General features: G+C 43.0%; 1 protein-coding gene across 3 annotated transcripts in view; it reads left to right on the top strand.

The window, feature by feature from the left end:
* The window catches only part of bcl9 (BCL9 transcription coactivator), a 28,004-nt gene that overhangs the window by 8,627 nt on the left and 3,257 nt on the right, over positions 1-16,120 (top strand). For all 3 annotated transcript variants that reach the window (XM_085135711.1, XM_085135712.1, XM_085135713.1), the window contains exons 3-8: positions 9,223-9,683; positions 12,036-12,340; positions 12,525-12,632; positions 12,770-12,956; positions 13,568-13,664; positions 13,800-15,963. In XM_085135711.1, coding sequence (XP_084991837.1) covers positions 9,397-9,683; positions 12,036-12,340; positions 12,525-12,632; positions 12,770-12,956; positions 13,568-13,664; positions 13,800-15,963 — 3,148 coding nt within the window. In that variant the 5' untranslated portion in view covers positions 9,223-9,396. The remainder of the gene's footprint in view (positions 1-9,222; positions 9,684-12,035; positions 12,341-12,524; positions 12,633-12,769; positions 12,957-13,567; positions 13,665-13,799; positions 15,964-16,120) is intronic.

Below are 16,120 nucleotides of genomic sequence, written 5' to 3'. Positions count from 1 at the left end.
GAGTAATTCGAGCCACCTGCTTGTGGTTGTGAGCAAAGGACTTGAATGTGTTGTTTCTTAATCAGTTTTAGATCATGAATGTGAGGAACAAAACAACTCTAAGCTTCATTCTGAAAATGTATTTTCTTGAGTTATGTTGGCAGTTAAAAAACATCGCCTTAAATAGTTATTGTTGAATAAATTGCATAAAAAGAAACCAGGCAGGATGCTCAGCATGCATCTGATATCAGGATTATGAAGCATCACCATTAATGTGAAGATTTCATTTTAAGTTAGTTCACCAGGGGCGTGGCTTTTGCATGGCTTTACATATCACTTATTGCTGCAATTCCATGGTTATATGCAGGGACTTAAAGGAAGCTCAGACAGAAATGCACACGAGCATGCTCTGACTCATGGGAACAGCACATGCCATAAACTTGAAGCAGAGTTCTCAGTGGATCTCCGACATTATTAGCACAGCTAAGTACTGCCTCATGTTGGTATTTGTCTGTGCACCAGTATAGTTATGTGCATGTATATTGCTCTGTGACTGTATATTTAATTAGGCAGGTCTTAGCCAGCGTGTTTAAAATTCCATGGGTATGACACACCAGTGTAAACTGGGGTAATTCAGGGACACAATCTGTCTCATATTCTCTCCAGAGTGCTAATTTTGTTGTACGATAAAAGAACGAAGATAGAACATCTATTATATACTCTTTGTGTGTGTGCGTGTGCTTGTGTGCAATTTCTCTCTTTAGGAAATACCAGGTCAGTAAAGATGCCTGAGCTTTGTTACGTAGTTTGAAAGGTTGCAAAACCTGTTTCTTGTGGGCGCTGTGGTTTGTAAAATACAGAAAAGAATGTATGGAAAATATTTTGGGTAAGCACATCTTGAGGTTTTGCATAGTGTGTTGTCATCTTTCCTGCTTAATTTTCTTTTTAAAAATTTGATGCAGTTTGATTAATGAAACGTTTTAACTAATAACAAGTTGCTTGCAAGAAAAGCTTGTTGACCGGTGAGGAACGCAAATTTCTTTTCCTCTTTACCTCAGTGGTCTACATGGCTGCTGAAAGGCCTGGCCGTTGGGATTTCCCACAATGCTTGTAGTCACAGGGAGACGTCCTCCCAGCATGAGCAAGGTTGGAATGTGGCCCGAGTGTGGGAGCGACTGTGCGGATGAAGGAAGGGGAGTCACGGACCAGAGAGCAGGGGAAGGGAGGAAAGAAGGGGTCTGCACAGAGGGCAGCAGAGTTTCTCCTAACTGAGTGCTGTTCCTGTGTTAATTCATATCTGAGATAGAAATGAGATAAATCATTATTTAGAGGGGAAAAATGCGTATGTGCCTTACTGTTTACTGCTCATATTTGCTGCAGTGACTGCTGATTCCAGGAGTGCTCTTGCATTAATTAGCAGTTCTACTGGAGGTCTTCATGGGTTTAAAATTTTGATCCTAAAGGGATCCAGAGGGGATCTGAAAAAATTCATACGCAGTCTTAAATGGACCTTAAGATAATTGGACTAGATCTGAAATGCAGTTGACCTGAACAGACCCAAAGAGAGACCACCAGCAGTTAATTGGCAGGATGATGCACCATCAGCTAACAAGCAGACTTAAAGAGAGGCAGTTTAATTTTTTTTCTTCCCTCTTTTCTTTTCTTTTTTCTTTTGCCTCAATCACTTTGTACTCTGCAGTGTGACACAATGTATTTTGATGTCACAGCTGAAAGCAAATCTACTGGGATACATGTACATTTTAATTGTGGAGTTTGCATGTCGTCCTTGTGACTGCATGGGTTGACTGCAAGGCTACAACCTTCTTAAAAAATGGACAGATTGGTGAACGTAATCATTCAGACATCCAACCCAGAATTAAACTCCTTAGGTCCAGAATAAGGTCTCTCATATTATGGTATGTCATGAGTTAGTATGGCTTACTATGCTAAAATGTGCTAGTCATGAAGTAGAATTGATAGAAGGGTGACCAGCTTCTAGGTATAATGGTTAAGAACTGGACCCACAGGCATCGATGTTCACAAGCTCACTTCCAGCTCTGGTCGTCTTACTGCTTTCTCCATCTAACAGAGTATACTTCAGTAGAAATCTCAGCTACAGTTTGACTTGATTGGTTTGATCCAAATGGACATCGAAGGGTTTTACAACCAGTTTTATTCTTGTATAAATGTTTTCAGTGTGATTTATTGTTCCAAGTCTTATCTGGGATCCAAAAGTTGCGCAGTCTTTGATATTTCATCTATAAAGTCCAAGATGTGCTGCATTTGATAAGTGTGAAATATTGTCGGATTCTTTTTACCTTGATACCTTTTAAAAATCTTACTGTCAGGTTTTGATACTAGCAACCCCCTTAATTTGCACTTCCTGTCATAGAAGTATGGGCACGTTCTTGCCAGTTATCCCGTTTTCTTTGTCTCGTATTGAGCACAAAGGTGTGTGTGTGTTTGTTTTGTGTGAGTGTGTGAGCAAGGCACAGTCACTTAGCCAGGGATGCAGAGACAGAGGGCAGATGGAAAGAGATGGAAGTGCGGGGTGAAGTGTGTGAGACGGAGATCAGAGCAGGCCAGAGTGCTGAGTGCCAGTCCTGCTGCCGGAGCTGGCCACTACACATGGCACCATTCCCAGGCTACGCCAGCAGATGTGCCACTAGTGAGTCAGCGTGTGTGTGTGTGTGTGTGTGTGTGTGTGTGTGTGTGCCTACTTGCACTCGACTGGGAGACAGACACCCACCCGCACTCTCTGTGAAGACAATGGCTTGTGTAATGACTACCGTATCACACCCCTTTCCCATCCTCCTGTTTTCGTTGCCACTTCCATCACTGTGATGGATACGGTGAGGCTTCTGTCACCACGATATGATGTGACACAGTGTGACATTACACACATGTCGCCTCCCAGGGGATGGTGGGCCTGGTCTGCAGACCAGAGGAGAACATGTGTTGTGGATGGTTTGAATTGGGAAAGCTGTTATGCAGGACCAGTAGGAAAGCTAATATTGGAAGTAATGGAGGGAGCTGAGAAAGAAAAAAAGAGAAAGATGGAGGTGTGTAAATATTGGACTCTGGGAGCAGTCAACAATTTGGAAAATACAGAAGACTTTAAGTTTCTTGTAACAAATTGATTTCAGTTGAAAGGAGGCCTGGTCATACTTGTGCGTGCGTCCTTGAGCCTCTCACAGTGCATGCATAATGTCAAATGTTAGTCTAGTGGCGTCACAGCTCTATCTTTAGTGACATTCGGGATTCTTTGCATTCTGTGTTCGCTAAGTGTAAATAATGAGCAAAACGCAGGGTGTGGCATGCTGGCAGTCCTTTCAGGAAGTCACCTGAACAGGTGAGCATGCAGGTGTTTCCTACACTGTGGTATTGTTAATGTCCAACACATATCTTTATCTTACTTTCATTTTTTATCTTACTGTTTTTTTTTGTTTTTTTTGTCTCACTTCTTCAAGACAGGTATGTGAAGGTATTAGCTGAAAGTAGCTGTAATGTTTCGTTGTGCAGTTTATTACCTGAGCTAAAGCTGCATATCAACATCATCGTCATCATTTTAGATTTGCATTAAACTTTACATAAACTAAAATGCTAGTATTTTAGCGGTGGCAGCTTCATAATGAAGTAGAATTGCAAATGACAAGTTTAATGTATAAATAATAAAACTCATTGTCCTTGAGTTCAACAGATTGGCAAGTTTTGCTTGCTGTAACTCATTATTTCTGTTTAAGTGACATTACAGCCACTATTCTTACTTTGTGGCCCTGCTGTCTTACTACTCACTACATACTCATGCTTAGAACCTTATAAAAACTCAATTCAAATCACAAATAGAGCAAACCGATATAGAAGATTTACCTGTCCTTCAAGAAGCTAAGATGCAATTTAAGGTATAGTACAGCGCATGTAGATTGGAAAACAAATAAAAAAAAAATAACTAAAGCAAAAAGTAATATAGTCAGTGAGAGCAGCCATCATAAACTTTATAGTCCAGTCTAACATTTCAAGCCCATGTTGATAAACACACAGTAGCAGTATCTGACACAGACACCACTGTGTTATGCTTTGTTCCCATTATACACACAGTACACTGACAAAGTTAAAGGACTGACTCAGAGAGATTTTTGTAAAAGTACAGAAATTCAGTGCCGCTATCCTGTAATCACCACCTGTGGCTTACTTTGACAAAGGGGCGATCGTGGCTCAAGAGTTGCCAGTTCGTCTTGTAATTGGAAGGTTGTCGGTTCGAGCCCCGGCTCTGACAGTCTTGGTCGTTGTGTCCTAGGGCAAGACACTTCACCCGTTGCCTACTGGTGGTGGTCAGAGGGCCCGGTGGTGCCAGTGTCCGGCAGCCTCGCCTCTGTCAGTGCGCCCCAGGGTGGCTGTGGCTATAATGTAGCTTGCCATCACAAGTGTGTGAATGACTGAATGTAGTGTAAAACGCTTTGGGGTCCATAGGGACTAAGTAAAGCGCTATACAAATACAAGCCATTTACCAAAGTTATCCAGATTTTCACTACATATTTAACTCCTAAGGGAAGAAATCTAACATAGTTTGAACATTTGGAAGGTTTAAAATGTGTTTTCATTAGAAAACTTGAGGCATATTTTGGCATAAGGCACATCCTTATTTGACCACTCTGTCAGATTAAAAAAAAATCATTTTGTTTCATATAAGCTTTTATTCATGTGACCATTTCACTAAATTGAAGTGTGTGTTTAAGCTGTTGTGATGAGATGTAGAGCATGTTTTTTTTGTTTTGTTTTGTTTTTCCTGCACTGAGTTGGCTGCTGCTTTTTCAGATTGTACAGTTGGTTGCTGACGGCCATGTGTTTTGTATATTCTTACAGAAAACTGTGAGAAGAGGTGGAAATAATGCTTTTTGATATTTCCCCTAAACAAATAATGGGCAAAAGCAATTCTTGAGATGGAGGGTGAACAGACGGAGAGTGGGTAGGGAAGCTAGAGTGAGAAAGAGGGAGCAATACTCCATTGTGACTGAACTGCAAAATGGGATTTGCATAAATAAGGCTGAAACATCAGCAGGCCCTTTTACAGCCACCAGCAGGGCTGAGATGAGGGAAGAGAGACGGTGTGAGTGTATTTACACGTGTGTGTGTTGTTGTTGTTTTTCTTTTTTAAAATAAATCTTTGTTGTGTTTAAAATTCTCAGCCAGTGGACTATGTTGACAGCAAGGTCAGGGTTCCTTTCTTCTTGCTGATCCCACACCTTACCAGCGGAGTATACCAGTAGATACTGCATTGCTATAAAGCCTCCCACTCCCCTTCAGAGGAATTTGGGTGACGTAGATTGGAAGGGTCTACTCTCTAAGCAGGCAGCATACGATGACTGTTACATAAGCATGAAAATAAAATAGTCTTCCAGTGCCACCTGCATCGGAAAGCCCAAATCTAATTGAATTGAACTATTTTCTGCCCCCTTCATATTTATATCACAGGCAAAAAGCTCATTTTTGGAGCGTCATTATGCTGTTTTCCCATTAACATGAACTGCATTTCCTCGTGTTTGCCGTGATAGACAGTTCAGCATCTTTACTGGAGGTGGAGGAAGAGAATTCTCTGTGATTACCTCTATGATGCTTTCTTGTTTAAATGTGTGTGTGTGAGACATGCTGGAACGTACACACCTGATGTGTGTGTGTGTGTCCATGTATTCCTTATGACAATCATGTCAGCAAGCTTTCCAATTAGTGTCTTGTTAGCGTGCGATTGGAAAGAACAGATGATTGACAGTTCCTGCTGTTTGCTTCCATGTACGCGCACAGACTTGCTTCACACGCATATGCTTGTTATTGGGGTTTAGATTTAGATGAAGCCCCTCCAGGCCTTACATGCAAGTTGGAGTTGAATGAAGTAGATGACTGGCTCTTTGATATATTATAAACTATATCTACTAATGCAAACGAAATATATATATTTCAAGTGATTTTATTTTATTTAATTTTTTCTGGCTCTTCTCTCAAGGCTCTCCTCCTTTAGTATTGCTCCATAGTGAAGGAGTCAGTCAAGGCCAAGTACTGCCTGATCCCACCAGGTTCGAACATTTTTAACTTGCGCTGGACACCTTATCCTAAAGGGTTCACCGAGCTTTAAGCAAAGTGTTTGTGGATGGTTGAAAAGAGTTTAGTATACATCCCTCAGCCCCTTGTGAAGAGGGAATAGAGGAGCCTAACTTAACCCTAGCTGGCAATCATGCCCAGTTTGTGCAAAGTAAATGGTGTTTTTAAATGTCAGTCAGCTTTTTTTTTCTGACGTTCATTGCTTCTTTTTTTTTTAAATGTACAAATGAAATGGTACACCCTCTAAAAGTCCTAGTTGTTACTGGTGTCCTAAACATTTTACCTGTTTAAAAACACCAACAATCACAATCAGATGAGATCACTTTAGGAGTAGCCTTTATTAATATCTCATTAGGTTTTGTACTGTACATTTAAACTTTTTAGGAACAGGAAGGTTCATCCAATTAGATTTCTCTTGGAGACAGATGTAAAATTCAGTTTACATTGTTAAAGTGAAGGGGAACCCTGAGCATGTTTTTGTGGCCGGTACACAGTAGCCGATAGCATCTGATATAGTGTCATCGTTAGACTCCGCTCTAGCACAAGCTCCAATTATAGAAACTAGACGTTAACAGCAGAACCTGTTCTCTGAGTGCCTGTTCAGCTGGTAGTGTGTAATTATTCAGACACAAAGTTTAACTGAACTTTTATACGGGGACTGTCGCGTTAACAGAAGCTCTTGTTTCTGATTTATGCTGTATATCACAGCTGCAGAATTACACGTGCTTCAATATAAAATGCGTAAAAGAAGTTGCCTTTCGTTACATTTTTAATAATGAGCCTAGCATATCTCTGAAGTGTCTCCACTACAGTATTTTTTTTTTTACATTTAAAGATTAATCTAGTCAGTTTAATTTGGTTCTACAAGCCGCCTCTGTTTCTGTTGAGAAGCCAGCATCTGCCTGCGTGCAGTAATCTGTGCTACTGACTGCTGTAAATCACTTCTTCTTCTTCTGTGACCAGTGAGAGATGAGTGTTGCTGCTGTAGCAGGAGTCTGTGTATTTGTCTGCTTCCCAGTGCTGCCACCATCCCCCCATACAAGTAGAAAAGGGGGCGACACAACCCCCAAACACCATTCCACCTCCCTCTCCCCAGGGGGACTCTGGAGCCAGTTACAATGCTGAGTGTTTTGGAAGAGCTCCTAAATATTTTCAGGATGACAATGTAATCTCACTGACTGGGCTGCTCTCTTGAACAGGATTCTCGTGCAGTTCTCGCTCTCACTCACCAACACACACAAAAGACAGTGATTGGTGTGAGTCACAGTACCAGTTCGACAGCTCTACCACATGTGCCAAAGATAAAGAAAGTATCAATGACTAACCTAACTGGTGTTTTTTTTTTTAAATTGTAAAATCATTTTATGTAAATCAACAGATTCTTTTTTCCAGATAAATATTGGTGCTCTCTGGTGGACAAACTAAGCAGTGGTGGCAGCGTTTGGGCTGCGACTTACTTTTTATCAGTTAATATTGAACCAGACTCCATATCAGCTTATAGTGGATCATTTATATTATCAAGCACCTTGAGATGATTGATCTTGCATATTGATGATGTATATATTGAATCAAATAATAGAGTTAGTGGAGGGAAAGATTTTTTTGTGTCTGCTGTTTTTTACAGTCTTTGTTCTGTCAGCTGTTTAATTTGGTCAGTTGTTTTAACTAACACATGTTGAACAATGAGGATTGAAGTTATGTACGTACTTGAAGAGTTCACAACAGATTTAGACTGTATTTGCGAGGGGTGTTTGTAGGAACACCCATGAGCTTCCAAAGACAGTGCATACACAATTTCTTAAACAAATTATTAGATTATTTATTTTGTAACTTTTTCCTGCAAATACAATTGTGAAGTACTTGGTGATTATTACTGGAGCATTATAATCCGCCGTCTCTTTAATGAGTCTCTTATCCTTCACCATTTTGGACTGCAGCTGGATGTGGTAGACTTTGTCTGCTCTGAAGCACTCGATACAAACACATGAACCGGTTCTCCCCCAGTCGGTAGACCTTGAGGACACAGCAGATCTGTAGAGTTGAAGAAGATTATCATTACCAGCTGCAGTCTAAGGGCTCCAAGGCGCTTCTGCGGTGGTATTGCAGACAGCTTTGTGGATGGCTGTATACATGTTGTAGCTGTTTACTGTCACTAGGGGGCGGCACCACAAACAACTGATCTGTGGGCTACTTTTACTTGCTTGTGCTATTGTTGGTCCATCACTTGTGGACAAAAGCAGGTTTATAACTTACAAATTGCTGAAGTGAAACCAAGTGTTCAAAATAAAGAAAAGCGTCCACTGCAGCTTCTCATGCTGCTCTTGTTTGTGGCCCACTCTTCAAGCCGTCAGGGTTCAGGTTATGCATACACTCATCCACGTCAAGCTATGTGCTTTTGTTTTTTTTTTTGAGGACTTTTGACGTTGGAGTTGTTGCCTACGGAGAGCCTCTCTGCAGGCAAATACCTGTGCAAACAGACACAACGTCTCTACCATAAATTAAGTATAAGACGGCGCATGTAATTTGTCCATTTGCAGGATGCGATGATCTTGGAAAGCAGCTGGATGATGTTGAAAGCTGTCGTAGTAGAAACCAGGTTGTTGATCTGCTGGCAAGCGGATTAGCAGTGTCTTAATTTTAAAAATAAAAGCAAAGGGTATTGTCCATTCGTTGCGGATGACATCATTCTCTCAGATGGATATGGAATAAAGCTAAAGCCAGTCTCTAAATGTATTTGGGCGGGTCTTAACATACCTGGGCGGCCTGCCCATATAAAGTCTGTGTGTGAAGCACTGAGTGTGTTGAGGGTGGAAAAAAATGCACTATAAGCAGACATTTCAGACACTGGGGGAAAAACAAACATGCTGAGGTTACAATTAACAATGACTGAAGTCTGTGTAAGTCGTCAGGTAATGAATTTGACCTACGATTTTCTTACTGAATAATGTCAGAATTACTTAATTAAGCCCTGTTTTGCCCAAAGCAACTTTAGAAGAGGAGGAAAAATAACTTTTCTATCTTTCACTCATAGACAGGAAGATTGATAATAAGAAGACTTTGGGTAGAGTGTCGCTTTGAACTCTCTTGAGACGGCGTCTGCCTTTTCCAGTTTTGTTAACGGTCCTTTTTCTCCTTCTTTTCTCTCAACAGTGTGCCCAAGGGCCGTTGAAAGCCCCCTTGGGGGAATTTCATAAATACACATTGAACAAGAACAAGAGAAGCCTTCTGGACTATTGTTATTTTTTTCCACACTTTTCCCACACACATACACTTACACACACACACACATACACGCACACCCACACAGACAAGGACGTAGAGAGAATGTTGGAGGTCCAAGAGGAGAGGCCAGCGGCGGCAGGTACAGCAGCGACACATTTCAGCAAGAGGGAACGAGGAAAGAAAGAGAGAGAAGAGGCCAAGGACGGTCGTGGAAACCTGTCGAACATTGGGAATCCTGTTCCTGGCTCCAGGAACGTGCGTGCAAAAGCGCCGCTCACACACACAGGCAGTCCTCACCAGCTCATCACTCCACCCTGTTCTGTAGTCTTGGGAGCTCCATCAATGAACTCCAATAGGCTAAAGAACTCCCCGTCCACCAACACACAAAGGTGAGTGGATTCATACAACGTGACAACCTGTGGATATTGCCCTGTGATACTTCCTTTCTAATAATGATCAGCTATTTTGTGGGTGTAACTGAAATCTAGGTTATACTGGCTATATATTAAAGCTATGGATTAAAATAATGTTTAATCCAGACTGTTTATGATGGACAGCAAAGCATTTTTAACTGCATGAAAATCTTTGGAAGTACATGGAAATAAAACTTTTTAAAGGGTTGTTTGAAAAACTACTACCCTTTTTTTCCTTTTTTTTTGTTTTGTTAAGACAACCTTCCTAGACAATTTGGTGGACTATTAATGATGACTAAACTACTTAAGCTTATTATTTAGCTTCAATAACATGTAATCAAACTTTACTGAGGAAACATCTGTCCACGGCAAATCTTTTTTTTTTACGTAATTGGAAAAAAAGAAGAAGAAGAAGAAGAAAAAAAGCCAAGGTCATTAACATCAGTTAAGAACAAGGGCCAAATTGAAAAGCTCTGCCTGTTTTTCCAGCTTAGATTTAGTTGAAATAAGAAATATTAACTTTAAAAATCAGCAAGACCGAGGCCACATTAAGGCGGCCTTTTTGCTCATATGTACTGTACTTTCTAGAGAGCTGTCGTTCTAGTACTCCTTTTGAACAGGAAGAAACCTTTGGTAGAAACGGGAGCACAGGGAGACATACAGTTACTTCTTTTTCTGTTCCAGCTCCTAAACCTGGTAGGAAGACCTAGTTTAAATTGGTGTCTCTTCTCTAGCTTGGCTAGAAAATCTAGCCATAGTTAGAAATTACTCTTAAGTAATCTTTTTGCATGGACATCATTTACTTTTCTGTAGCAGCAGGCAGAGAATGCGTTTGGATAGCTGTTAACACAGAAACTAGGCCCTATCTAGACACTTTTGGCTGATTACTTTAACTTAATTACCTCTGTCTGCTTGCACTTCACCAGTGGCTATGGCTTAATGATTGTAATGTTACTTTTTCCTACACACTCGACAGACGGAGTCACTCAGTCCTTGCAAGGATCTTGAGGCACACACGTTACCTACAGGGCTTTCTTCTTAAAGAGGAAGCCTCGGCCGTTTATAAAGTCATCTCACTTGCACATCTAAAATTAAAAAACAAAAAAGTAAAATAAAATAAAAACAATAAATAAAATAAAGCTAACATGTTATCCTTATGCTTTTTAAGGTTATTACTACTCTGGTGTTTTCATTTCTCTTTACTGAGTTGAATTTACTCTCTTGATGTCTTTAATTGTAGTGGTATTGTGCAGTGAGGCTTGTAAGCAAGTATGTCTACACGATACCTGATAAATCTATAAGAGTTGCATGTTGGCAAGGTCAAGAAGGTGGTACAAACCTGAACAATTTGCTTTACTTGTATGGTGTGGAAATTAGGTGTTGGTCAGGTGTAATGCTAATGTAAAATCATTTTTTGTGAATTATTAGTTTAAGGTTTTGATGCGTGATCCAGAGCTCTTCCAGGGTCAGGGAGTACACTGGGCTTGGAAGTTTTCCCTGCTGACTCATGGTTCTGGAGCCTCTGGAAATGACTGCACGGACTGCCAAACTTATGGCTTTGCCTTCTTGTTGTGCTGGCTGTGTGTCTGTCTCTACATACATACAGTGTGCAGAGCTTTTGGACATGTTGGCATATGTTTTATGCTACTTGTACAAATGTGTGTGTGTGTGTGTGTGTGTGTGTGTGTGTATATGAGGAAGAAAGAAAGATATTAGGGTGTGGTATGGAAGTTCTCTGCCAGTTGGATGTTTCCTGCTTGCCTGAACTGAACTGCTCTCAGAGCCGGTTAGCAGCAGTCATTTGTAGGTGCCCTGTCTCTTTACAGACAAGATCTGTGTGCACTGAATTCCCCATACCGGTAACTTAATCTTGCGTTCACAGACATCTATGCCAACTGTTGGTTGTCAAACTGATGCTGTGTTTAGCAGTTGCAAGTTGTTGTTGTTTTCTTTTTGTGTGTGTGTGTGTGTGTGTGTGTGTGTGTGTGGGGGGGGTGTAAGGACAAAAAGAACACAAGAAAGTTCACCTTTTTCTTTGGTTTTCTTTCTGCCACCCCTCTTGGGTACCATATTGGAGGGGAAAAAGGCACGTGTTATAACTAGGTGTCGTGGAATTAAAGACCTCATGGATGGCAAGCTGTCGCCGCATTTATCTGTGATTTACCTGGTTCATTCTTGATTTCAGAAAATGATTATTAGATAAGCCTGCTAAAATGCTCCTGGCCTTTTGTTGTATCCAAATATCTGATGTTTTTCACAGATTTCAAGGCAAAGTAGCTGTTTTAGTTCATGGCATAAATGTATCCTTATCTATTCATTGTTTTTCAGCCCTAAACCTAAGACGGAGGCCATGGTACGATCACCTCCTGTCGTGTCTCCCTCCACTGCCGCCCAGAGTGACTCTAAAATGCCCAATCAGGGCAAACCAGGGAGTACGGGCAGCCAATCACAGCCCTCACCCTGTGACCCCAAGACCAAAGGGGCTCAAAATGTTGCAGGTGGAGTGGGGCTTAAAAACGGCCAGAGCCTAAGCTCCGGCCCAAGCTCCAAGGTGAAATCCAAAAGGAGCATGAACAACTCTGCAGAGTCATCCGAACAACCAGAGAGTGGTACGCCTACAAGTGAGGAAACGGGTAAGAATCACCATAGCCAGTACAGTATTATCAAATCATCTGCTGTGTTGTTTGCTAATACTACACACTCTGCCAAGAGAATACAAATTGGACATCTTGAAAGATGTACTTTGCAGTCCCTCATTGCCAGTCACACTGATAAACCTAAGGCCACTGATGGCTTTGTGTGTGCGTGTGTGTACAGATAGTAGCAGGGCGAAGAGGATATGTGTTACGGAGAGGAGGGCGCCGTACAGTGGAGCTGACTGGTACTCTGGGGGAGAAAGTGACGAAGATAACAGAGGATTCTTCAGTAAGTGTGTTAACATGTGCATTCAAGCATATATAATATTCCCTCCATTAATCAACTTGACAGTGGTTTTCAGTAGAACTACATTTCCCATAAGTATGTGCTTAAAGTCGTGGGTATACCCTGTTCTCTCCCTGCAGACTCAAACTCCAGCGATGTGAATCCCCAGGACACTGTCACACATTCTACCTCCAATGCCGGACTCAGTCGCTCCTCAACGCCCTCCCACAATACACTGGGAGGCCAAGTCTCCACAACAGAGCCTGCTAGTGGCCAGAAACAAGGCTCAAAATTTGTTTATGTCTTCAGCACAGGGATAGCTAACAAGTAAGGAAGCCAGAAGTTACCTTTTCTATTACTTCGTATTTGTCATATATTTTGGCTTAGAAATAGAATATTCCTGTTTAATTGTTGGTGTTCACAGTTGGTTTATCTAGCCAAGTTTTAAATATTAATGAGTTTATAGAAAGTATTTTTTTTTCTTTTACATAATAAATACCTACATCTGCAGCAGCACGATTAAAATAGAATTCCTAACAGTGATATTTTCATTGAGTGTATCTTTGTGCTTCTGCCATCAGTGACTGTTAAAACTGTTTGTATATGTGGGACTAAGGTACTTGGCTTCCTCGCCTGTCCTTCACCCAGCTTTTTCAATTATAGCCTAAATGTTTTGTGTGTATCTGCACAAGCACGTGTGTTTTTCAGTGGGAGTACATGCTTGGCTTAGATTACCACTCTCTTTTGGGAGTTTGAGATCAAATATGTGGATGCCCAGTAGAAGGTGTGCACGTGTAATACTTTTCTTAGTCTGCTGACCTTGGCATTACCTTCATGGTCGCATCTAAGACTCATTCATGTGGTTCACTGTCTCACACACTCACACTCACTATTGTGTCTGATGACTGATATCTAACCATCTGCCTCCTTGTCCTCAGGGCAGCTGAAGAGGTTATTAGTGGCCGTATAGAAAACATCATTGTCTTCCACATTACAAACATCTCCAACAACAGGGACATAGCTCACCTCCTCTTGGTAAATACTCATTTCATAGTAAATAAATACTAACATATATACATGGCATATATGAAATTATATATATATATATATGAACATGATTATGTTGACACTGCTACATCTCAATCCCGTTTCTCGTTCTCTGTGTTAAAGAACAATGCAGCAAACGACTCCAATCCTCCCCAGCAGCCTCCGTCCCACACCCAAGATCAGAGCCACCAGCCTGGATCTAACCCGTCCTTACCTGGCACGTCAGAGCCAGCCCCACCACAGCCTTCAAATCAAGGGAGCCAATCTGGTGTTCTTCCGCAGGAAGGCTCATCCTCTACAGGCATGGAATCCAAAAATATTCCCAGCAGCAGCCCCAGTAACACTACAGCCGCAGTTGACCAGGTCCCTGCAACCCAACCAGAGGCTGGCCTCAATCCCCCAACATCAGGTGAAAGTGGACAGGGTGGAGGAACTGGTGGAACAGGTCTGACACCCCAGCAGCAGCAGCAACACCAGCAGCTAACCCAGGAGCTGTTGAACATGGAGGTGAACACAGAGGGTCTGTCACAAGAACAGATAGAACATCGGCAGCGCTCTCTGCAGACCTTGCGAGATATTCAGCGCATGCTTTTCCCTGATGACCGTGATGCCCCGCCAGCTGGAGCTCAACAATCCCATAGTGGACCCCATGATGGGGGTCCTGACGCGCCACCCCGGAGGTCTGAGCAGGGCCCCTTACAGGCTATGATAGCGCAGTCTCAGAGTTTAGGCCCACCAGGTGGACCAGTAGGACCTCGTCCACAAGGTCCACCTTTTGGCCCACCCCATGGTCCCAGGGACATGCCCCCATTTCCACAGGATGAAATGGGTCCACACATGGGAGGCCCAGGTGGATGTGGAGATGGAGAGCAGATGACCCCAGAACAGGTGGCGTGGCTGAAGCTACAGCAGGAATTTTACGAAGAGAAGAGGAAGAAACAAGAAATGCAACACCGGCCAATTGGTCCTGATATGATGATGCACCCCCATGGTCCACGTGGCATGATGCGAGGGCCCCCGCCTCCTTATCAGATGGGCCCAGGAGAAATGTGGGGAGGACCAGGTGGGCCACCGGATCACTATCCAGAGCGCATGAGCATGGGTCCTGGCCCCAGGGGTATGCCCCCACATATGCAGAGGATGCCTGGCTTCTCTGGCATGATGAATCCTGAGATGGAAGGCCCCCCGAGGCCTGGAATGGGATGGCCTGATGAGTTGCCTCCCCGTATAGGAGAAGCGCGCTTCCCTGGAGGACCTGGGCCAATGTTTGCTGGTCCAGGAGCTCGTGGTGAGCGTTTCCCAAACCCTCAGTCAGTCCAAGAGGCAATGTTTCACCAAGGAATGGGTGGAGAGAAGGGTCTTCCTCCTGGGATGATGATGGACATGCAGAGGATGATGGGACACCAAAGAAGTGGGATGGAACCAGGTAATGGCATGGGTATGTTTCCCAGAATGCCCAGTGATGGTCCCATGAGTCCTTCCTCTAGACTGCCAGGAATAGGGGGCCGGGAAATGGGACCTGAGTTCGGCATGGGGCCTGGTCCGGGGCCAGGACCTCATATGCATCCTTCAAAACTACGAGATCCCCCCATGAATATGAGCCCTGATGAGATGATGAGAATGAGAGGGGGTGGAGGGCCAATGGAGAATATGGGTCCACAAGGCAGGCCCATGCAGGGTCGGTCATTCCCTGAGCAGGCGCAGCCAGGAGACTTTCCTATGGGGCCTGGGAGATCCTTCCCTGGGGGTGCTGGAGGAATGAGGGGTCCACATGCAGACCAAGCATTTGGTCCGGAGCACAGATCTACACCAACTGGAGGCAATGGCCGTATTAATCATATTCCCTCTGCTGGGGGTCCTGCACAAGGCCAAAGGGGCCGCAAGCCAGCAGATCTGAATGTCCAAGCAGGAGGTGGGAACTCTCCCAGTGTTAATCCACTTAAGTCTCCTCCTCTGAGGCAGGTGCAGTCCCCCATGATGGGCTCTCCCTCGGCTAATCTTAAGTCCCCTCAAACACCGTCCCAACTGGCTGGCATGCTCACCGGTTCCACAGGCCCTGCTGCCCCCCCAGCACCTCCAACTTCAGCACCAATGAAGTCTCCTCACTCCATGATGGGATCAGCAGGTGCTTCTCCTGTTCATATGAGATCTCCTTCTCTTCCTAACCCATCTCCAGGATGGGCTTCCTCACCAAAACCACCCATGCAGAGTCCTGGAGTGCCCCCTCAGGGTGGCAAGCCACCGCTCAGTATCACCTCACCAAATATGATGCCAAGTATGGAGCAAGGTATGCATTGTTTTTCATTTTCTGTTGTTATATGTATCCTTTTCTTGCAAAAATTAAATTCCTAAATAAAAACAATGAAAAAAGAGAAGTTGTATTCAGTTAATATTGGGATTTTATTTTTTAAATGATATGGGGTTGAATTTTAGTTATAGTTATT

Source organism: Neolamprologus multifasciatus, chromosome 16 (genome assembly GCF_963576455.1).
Source record: "Neolamprologus multifasciatus chromosome 16, fNeoMul1.2, whole genome shotgun sequence".
Taxonomy (NCBI): domain Eukaryota; kingdom Metazoa; phylum Chordata; class Actinopteri; order Cichliformes; family Cichlidae; genus Neolamprologus; species Neolamprologus multifasciatus.
Note: the sequence above shows the minus strand (reverse complement) of the source record. Positions and strands in the feature narration are given on the sequence as shown.